The 9157-nt window shown below is 39.3% G+C and overlaps 1 protein-coding gene across 1 annotated transcript in view; it reads left to right on the forward strand.

The window, feature by feature from the left end:
• Nucleotides 1-3434, forward strand: part of RAB22A (RAB22A, member RAS oncogene family) — a 52938-nt gene extending 49504 nt beyond the window's left edge. The window contains exon 7 of the mRNA XM_054467122.2: nucleotides 2368-3434. Coding sequence (XP_054323097.1) covers nucleotides 2368-2465 — 98 coding nt within the window. The 3' untranslated portion in view covers nucleotides 2466-3434. The remainder of the gene's footprint in view (nucleotides 1-2367) is intronic.
• The last annotated feature ends 5723 nt before the right edge of the window (nucleotides 3435-9157 follow it).

Below are 9157 nucleotides of genomic sequence, written 5' to 3' on the forward strand. Positions count from 1 at the left end.
AGCACATTTCCGAATATTTATTTACATTTGTCATATCTACATATCCTCCTTTGTGAAGGGCCTGTTAAGTCTTTTGCCTGTTTTCCTATTGGGTTACCTGCCTTCTTCTTAATGTTTTATAGTTCTTTATTTTGGAGATGAGTCACTTATTGACTATGTATATTGGAAGTATCTTCTACTGTATGGCTTGCCTTTGATTTTTTTAGTCAACTCCTTCAATGGATTGAAGTTTTTAATCTTCATATAATCTGATTGATCCTTGTTTTCCTTTATGTTTAGCTGCTTTAGGTTTTTGGTTGCTGTTTTAGAAATCATTACCTGTTCCCAGCTCATGAAAATATTCTCCTCTTCTTTCTTTTAAAAATATTATTTGTTCAACAATGTTTTGATGTCATATTTCACAGATGTCTCTAAGATACCAGCTATATTTCAATATCCATTTATTGAGAATAATGACAAGTAGCTTGGGTTAAGCTTTTAAACAGATTTGTAGTATATTCACAGCAGTGTCTAGTCATTTGAAAAGTAGTTACAAGACACTGGGAGATACTTTCTCAATGTGGAAACCACGCTGTGTACTCCCCACACAGATCTGCAGACAACTCAAAGTGGTGGAGGCTCAAGGCTTGACAGAACCTGAGAGTCAGCGGAGAGGCCATCTTAGCCTTATTCATGTCAAAAGGTGTACATGTCCATTTATTCCATGTTTACAAAGTACTTCTGTGTCAGGTATTGTGCTGATAAGATACTGGAAACATAAAGATGGACAAATAGGATCTCTTCCCTAGAAGAGCTTAGGGTCTAATGTGAGGGAGATAGTCATGTAAACAGATATGAGATATGTGTAGTAACCTGTTTCTGGTGTCCTGATTGATTGTAGTGTCTGGGATGTTACAGAGTAAGGAAGTGGGAGGGTGTCAGGAAAGCCTTTGTAGAAGAAGCAACCCTTGAGTTATCAGCCAGGTAGGTAGATGGGTGATTTAAGGATTCTCTTGAAATTGTCATTATGCTTCACGGAGCAGTGAAGTGAAACCTGTTCATTCTCATGCATTGTTGGTAGGAGAATATAGTGGCACAGCCTCTTCAGAGAGTAATTTGGCAGCATCTGTCAAAATTTAAATTGCACATTCTTCCTGCATTTGTGCTAGATAGACACTGGAATACAATGTATGTGTCAGACAAATACCCAGGAGTCTAATACCGTGACCTAGCTCTTCCACTCCTGGCATTAATCCTACACATACACTCGTAAGTTCAGAAAGATGCTTCTTGCATCTTTGTTAATAACATCAAAATATTGGAAACAAACTAAATACCCATCAATAGAGAAATGGTTAAATGAATGGTGGTACATCTACAAAAGAGCTGTTAAAAAGAAGGCAGCAGGCCAGGCAGAGTGGCTCACATCAGTAATCCCAGCACTTTGGGAGGCTAAGGCAGGCAGATTGCTTGAGGTCAGGAGTTCGAGACCAGCCTGGCCAACATGGCGAAACCCAGTCTCTACTAAAAATATAAAAATTAGCCGGGCATGGTGGTACACGCCTCTAATCCCAGCTACTCGGGAGGCTGAGGTGGGAGAATCACTTGAACCTAGGAAGCTTAGGTTGCAGTGAGCCGAGATCATGCCACTACACTCCAGCCTAGGTGACAGAGCCAATAGCTTGTCTCAAAAAAAAACAAAAGTAGGCGGCTCTTTCTCCATGTACTGTGATGCCACAATCCCCAGGATGTGTTGAGTGAAGGTATCAAGGTGGAGAATGGTGCATATAGTTTGCTTTATTTCTTGCCCCATTTGGCCTTGGAAAGGGGAGGTGGGTAGGGATATAGGTGTGCCTGAGTGTTTGTGCGTGTGTGTCTCTGGAAGGCTGCACGAGAAGTGGGCCACAGTGGTGGCCTTGTTATGAGACAGAGGGACAACCATGTTCTGGTTGAACTTTTTAAAAACAAATCCTGTATATTGCCTACTCAAAACAAAATGTTTTTGATGTGTGGCTTTTTTTAATTAAAAAACGTTTACTAAGTGCTGTGTGATATCCTTGTTTGGATCCTGGGGCAGAAGCAGGACATGCAGAAAAACTGATGCTATCTGAAAAAAGTCTGGAGTTAATAGTGATGTGGCAATGTTGAACTTTTCATTTTGACAAATGTCCCATGGTAATATGTCAGCACTGGGGGAAACTGGGTGGGAGGTACACAGGAGCTCTATCATCTTTGCAACTTTTCTATAAATCTAAAATTATTCGAGTATAAAAAGTTTATTAAACTTTTTTTTTTTACTTCAGTGAAACCTGTCAAATCGCATCTGCAAAATTATTGTGTCTGAGAAAGTTACAGCTCACTCCCTTCCCTTTTCTCATCTTGGTTTAGGTCGAAGAATTCCATCCACTGACGCCAACCCGCCATCTGGCGGTAAGGGTTTCAAACTCCGAAGACAGCCTTCAGAGCCAAAGCGGAGCTGCTGCTGACCGAACCTCAGCCTTTCAGACTTGATGATGAAGTAGGTGGTCCTGAAAGTTAACAGGAGGGCTGGGGTCCCTGCCATCAGTTTTCACCTAGCCGGTCTTGAGTCTACTCCGTGCAAAAAGGATTCACAGAAATTGACCAGTTCTGTTCTCCAAAGACTGAAGCAATGATATTTCAGTCTGTGAACTTCTATTATGTAAAGAATCTCTAGTGTACAAAGGGACTACATCGTTGGCTTTTGACCTTGCTGAAAAGGAACATATAATTGTATGGATGGTAGGATTAAGTTGTTGAGTAGTTTTGTAATCAAGATTTTATGTAACATTTGTAAAGGGAAAATTAGCACTTTCGTGGTTCTTAAGGGAAAAGAAAAAGACCTTGTGGAGGTTATAATTTCCTTGGTTTCTGTTCCCACTGTTAGAGGGAGTCGTATCATTTAACATATAGTAGGATAGTTTAAGTGGAGGGAGAACAATTATTATCTGAAGCTAAAATGGGTTATTTATAGGACTGATGGAAATGATTTCATCTCTGTCATCTCTAAAGCACTTTTCATTGAACATGTTAGCCTAGGATACGTACAGTAAATTAACAATCATAGCAGCAGATGCCTAGCTCACCCTGGGTTTGCTTCTGACCTTGTCATGTGTGTGCCACCAAACACGTTATTGGCACCTTTTTAAATAAGCTCTCATGATCAAGATGGTGATGGTAGAGAAGCTGCCCAGAATAGACTGAATTTCATATGTTCTAAACTGACTAGCAATGGTTTAAAAAGGAAGAAGAGCGGAAGTGAAGAAGGTGGTGTAAATGCTGTCAATTTTTTTTAAACCCAAGTATTTTGGTGGGGAAAAGCAAGTATCTGTTGCTTAGCATATGTAAAGTTGTAGTCTATATTTATGAGGCCATTGCTTAAAGATTATAAATTATGTAAATACATTAATAAATTCTAAGTTTCATTTGACATTCCATTGAATCTCGCACCCAGTCTTGCGTATGCCTGCCCAGTTTTCAGCCTCTTAACGGGAGACTCAAGCACATTGGTATTGTATAAAGGTATAGAGCACTTAGCTTACAATCTTTCAAGGTTTCTCTGCCTTCCCTTCTTACCCACCCGCCTCCCACCAGATCCCATCTGGAAATCATAATAAAGACATATGCCACTTGGACAAACCTGACTAGCCCTTACTAGCCTGAGGGTAAAAGATTAAGCTCCAACCTCAAGTCATTTACCTGGTCTTGGTAGTAAGTTTCTTTTAGCTTGTACAGCATCCTCAGACCAACTGAGGAGCTTTCCTTGTTAACAATTTAGCTTATCTTTCTGTTTCCTTTATTTTTCCCCTGCCTCTGTTAGTGGTTAACACTCTTTTCCCTCAGGGAGCCTAATGAGGTTTTTAATATAATCTAAAAATAAAGCATTGAAGTGAAGTTGGTGAAAATTTGTTCCTGGTCTAATTTGGCACCCTTCCAACCTGAGTATTGTAGGGGAAGGAAATTTACAAGATTTAATAGGAAATGAAACAGCTTGAATTTCAAACTAAATTGTATTTTCAGAGCTATCCTGAAACTGAACAGCTGAAACTTTAAAAAATAATTGGTATTATTTTGTGCCCCCCACTTAATATGGATAGATTTTAATGGGAAAATTACAATTCAGATTAAGTAAAAAACAATTCCCTTTTCCCTGTTGTATATCTTAAGCATTTGGAATTGTTTTTTTGTCTTCTGAAATCATATAAAAAGAATGTCGTTAGTAAAAATTCTAACTTCGTTTTGTTTAAAAGACATGTGGATGCCCCATCCCCCTAGGATTTTGCTTCCTCCCCAGTGCTAAATTAGCAAGCTCCTAGAGAAGCCACGTGATTCCCAGGGCCAGGCGCTTTACACCTAAAGTAGTTTGACTTTCTTCTGTATACATCCAGATGGATCCCAGGCATCCGGGCACCGCCCTGGTATGTCCCTAGAATTCCCACTGCTGGGCCTCTATCTCCATGACAACAAAATAAAAACAGAGGTTGCTTGACTCATTACCAAAGAGGCAAAGCATGTGCGACCCTTTCTGTCTTATTTTACCAAAAGATGGTGCAAATCTATTGCCTTCACATTTTTTCCACCAAACCCACCGGTAGCTGTTGGTGATTGCATGGTGTCTCGGTGCATGGGGAAAGGCAAGGTCTTCTGGGCTCATCTTAACTGGTGAGGCATCTGGATGTCTCTGATCTTACTGTGATGTTTTACTGTACCGAGCCCAATGTGGGTCCATCTCATCGGCCCTTTGCTGATTTCATGATTTCTCACCCTCCCTCCCATATGTAGGTTGTGATTCTGTTTAATTATAGCCACATGTTTTATTAACAGAATGAGTGATATGAAGCTTGTACTTATGCATTTCTCGGGCCTCTTCCCTCGTTTTCATCAGTCTGTCTAAGAACTTGACTCGGCACTGTTTCTCATGTAATATCCTTCTAATGCTTAGCAACAACAACAAAAAATTGCTCTCTCAGATCCATAATCCATACTCAGTGAAAGCAGGGAAAAAATATTTTTACTTATTTCATTTGCTTCTAAAATGCAAAGATGAATACTAAAGTCAGAAACAGTGTTTTATTTTGAACACATTTGGGATTATTAAGCTGACTAAGCAATGATCTAATACACATTTCATATTTTCTTTATAATAATTTCTTATGGAGAAGAGGCTATATTTCAAAGGAATTGAGACATACTCCCATCTATAAACATTTTTTGGTTTTCTTACGATACAGAGCCATTTTTTTAAAAACTCTCAGGACTGAACCGAAGAGAAAAATTATTAATTAGCTGCTACTGTATGTTGATTCTTTTCAGAGAAATTGAAATAAACTCTTTGCAGGCGTCCAATCCTAGAAACCAATGGTCTCCAGAACTCTCCTTTCACACAAGTGTTTTTCTCATTCTATGATAACTAATTAACTATCATCTGGTGATTAAAAGAACATAAAGTAAGATTATGATTAAGTGTCCATCACCTGCTTGTCAGCCGTGGTCAGGATAAGTTTTACACAAAGCAGGTGAAAGATTTAGTTCTTTTCAAAGTAACTGATTTTCTTGTGACCCGTTTATGATGTTGTTTGAAGTCCCTGTTTCCCATTGTGTACGCACTTTCTGGATGTTTGAAAGGATCGGGACTTTTGTGTGAGAGGCTTGAGCGCCTCCTCTTTGTGGGCTGGTGTCCTTGAAGTTATCGATTCCTCTTATTCTTAAATATCTAAAGGGAAAGGAAACCACCTTTAATTTCAGAACTTCTCTTTACGTCTTGTATGTATTTCTTTTCTGTTCTCAAGGAGGAAAATTGGTCTAGGAGGCCTTCTAAATTAAACTCTGGGAAATATAGTAATGAAAATATCCTTTAGCTAACTTTCCTGTAACTGTCAAACCAAAATGTCAGTATTTTTAGGGCATTGTGTTAAAATAAGCAGTTTAGATTCCGATGACACTGCACTAATTGGCATGTCAGCCTCCAGCTCAGAAAGGCATTTGCTCATGGTTACAGGCATCTTTTAGATTCTAAGAGAGTTACGGAATTCTTTTTGGTACTTTCACTTACTCTTTCGGAATACATCAAGGATGTGATTCATGGGCCCTTAAGAGTATAAGATATAGGTGCACAGTATGTTACTTAAGTAACGGATGAGCCCCCCTAAACATCCACATGTCTCTGCAGGAACCTGTGTAAGTATTGCGAAAACCCTTTTCTTCCAGGGAAAAATTATTAGAAATTCCTTAACTGAGCTATACTTGGTACTTGCTTTAGAACATTTGGGAAATGACAAACTCAGGCTGGCTCTCCTCTCTAACCTCACTGGGCTATAAATGTTCCTTCTAACTCTGTAATGAAAGTTCAATGACAAACTAGATAGTGAACCTGTAAAAGTCATTATTTACATTTGGTTTAAAGGGACAGTTTTACCATTTGACTTCAAGAGATTTTCTACCTCTTAACAGTTAATATTTTTTAAAGGAAGAAATGGAATGTACCTTCAGGGGTCAAGCTGTTAACTATATACCTGCCTCCAGTTAGCTTGGTTTATCAAAAGGATTTTTAAATGATTCAAGATAATGTTTAGGATATTTGTTTTAACTCCTGCTGTGCTATGATTTAAAAAAAAATAGTCTAAGAAACAAATTTATCCATGAGATAAACATTATATTTTATAGTTTTAGAAAAAAGGGTTGGGGGTGGAATTTAGCCTAGAACTTGAAGAAACAACCTCTGAGAATTTCTCTTGACAGCGGAGTTGCTTGTCTTGACTTCTAATAATAGAAATCCAGGCAGTTTGATTATCCGATTTGCAAGAAACTTTAATGGAATTCTGGGGCATTTGTCCTGTTTTATGTGCAAATGAAAGTCTAAAAAATATTAGAAGGATATTACATTTTTCAGGAGCCTCCATTTTTTCAGTCTAAGAGAATGATAAGTGAGAGACCTATTGTGATGAAGTTTCATTAGATATAATGTGGAAAGTGAATAAATAGAACCAAGAATCTTCATATTTCTCTGTTGGTCCTTCAGGATTCTCTTAGCATATAGGAAAATGATTTACTTTCCAAATCTCGAAGGACTTCCAGTAGCATAGATCAAGTTTAATTTGATGGTCTATACCATCAGAAATAACTAATATCTGTTTTCTTTCCTTTTAGAGTATAATCAATTACAGATAGGCCAGAATATTTTTGGCTTCAAAACAAAAGGATTCATAAGCTTAAAAAAACAAAAATCCCAAACCTTCCATCTATCCCTTTTATTACGTTGAACATTTTAGATAGTAAGATTAAGATATATCATTAGTATATGGTGAAATTAAAACCGTGGTGTCTAACAGATTTAACAAAAAATGTTTAATTTACTGCAAGTTCATTTTTAGATCTGTATGGTGCCCAGTACTCCACAAAATGCATCATAATTGAAACAACAAAATTATTTTCATGAACAAAAATTCAAGTGCCAACTCCTATCAGCCAATTAAAAGCTGTAAGATAGTAATGATTTTTTTCTTTTTTTAGATGGAGTCTCACTCTGTCGCCCAGGCTGGTATGCAGTGGCGCGATCTCAGCTCACTGCAATCTGTCTCCTGGGTTCAAGCAGTTCTCCTGCCTCAACCTCCTGAGTAGCTGGGATGACACGCGTGCACCACCACACCCAGCTAATTTTTGTATTTTTAGTAGAGATGGGGTTTCACCATGTTTGCCAGGCTGGTCTCGAACTCCTGACCTCAGGTGATCCGCTCACCTCGGCTTCCCAACATTCTGGGATTACAGACGTGAGCCACCGCGCACAACCAGTAATGATTTTTTTAAAGGGCCTTTCTTAATTTACAGTTTTAAGCTGTAGACATTAATATTCTAACAAACAAAACATGCCAGTTTTACTGATTCCACTTTTTGCTTGATTCAGGAACTTTTCATTGTTTGGGGAAACTTTTGAATGCAGTACTGTGGAGGAAATCATCCTTAAAATAGCATTTCACATAGGCCCAATAATTTTTACTCAGAACTGAAATTGTCAAGGAAACCTCCACAGCATCTAACGTCATCTTGTAGAAGAGCTGGGCATACCTCTTCCTCTAGGCCAATTCAGAGGCCACTGGCCACCCAAGTAGAGTGGGGCCCGCTGGCCTGAGCAGTCCCTGTACGCATGCCCATGGTGGTGCTTGACTTTGCTTTGGGGCTTAATCCTAGTATCATTTGGCCATTAATTTTTAATTAAGTTTATACTTGAATAATCAGTTTTACTCCTGAAAAATTTTGAAACCAGCACTTGAATTTGTTTATATTCACTTACCTTGTATATGAACTTACGACATTAGAGTTTGTGAAACCATCTTAACGTGGCTCATACACGTGATGTCAGAGGGACTGGTCAGTTTGTTACAGGGCGAATTATCGGCAGCTGGCTAGTCAGAGCAACTGATGGGTGGCTTTTTTTTTTTTTTTTTTTTTTTTTGAGACGGAGTCTCGCTCTGTCACCCATGCAGGAGTGCAAGGGCGCGATCTCGGCTCACTGCAACCTCCGCCTCCCAGGTTCAAGCAATTCTCCTGCCTCAGCCTCCTGAATAGCTAGGATTACAGGCGCGCGCCACCACACCCGGCTAGTATTTTTTGTGTTTTTAGTAGAGACAGGGTTTCACCATGTTGGTCAGGCTGGTCTCGAACTCCTGACCTCATGATCCGCCAGCCTCGGCCTCCCAAAGTGCTGGGATTACAGGCATGAGTGGTGGCTCTATTTTTAAACCATTTGTTATAATGTGTAGACAGAGCTTTATTGCCCTGGAAAAGATTTTTTTTTTAACTCTCATGCAGTTCAGTGTTTCCATCATTTCACTTTGTGAGTCATTCACATAATTGTCAATCATTCCTCTGACCTTCTTAAGAATTTACATCTTACCGTCTCTATGATTGAAGCAGACTTCTCGCTTTATTTCCCTTAGGCTCATTTTTCTGTGGGCTCTCCCTTAGAGACACATGGCCACAGACACCTCCTCCGCATATGTAATATGCCTTCCCCTGCGGCCTTCCGTGATCACAGCAACAGGGTCTGCTCACCCCCTCCAGCTGGGGCTTTTCTAACAAGCACAGTCAGAAATGCACAGGCCCGGGGTGGGGGATGAACAGAAGTTGATTAGTGGGCACAAAAATACAGTTAGATAGAAGGAAT

Source organism: Pongo pygmaeus, chromosome 21 (genome assembly GCF_028885625.2).
Source record: "Pongo pygmaeus isolate AG05252 chromosome 21, NHGRI_mPonPyg2-v2.0_pri, whole genome shotgun sequence".
In the NCBI taxonomy this organism is placed as follows: Eukaryota; Metazoa; Chordata; class Mammalia; order Primates; family Hominidae; genus Pongo; species Pongo pygmaeus.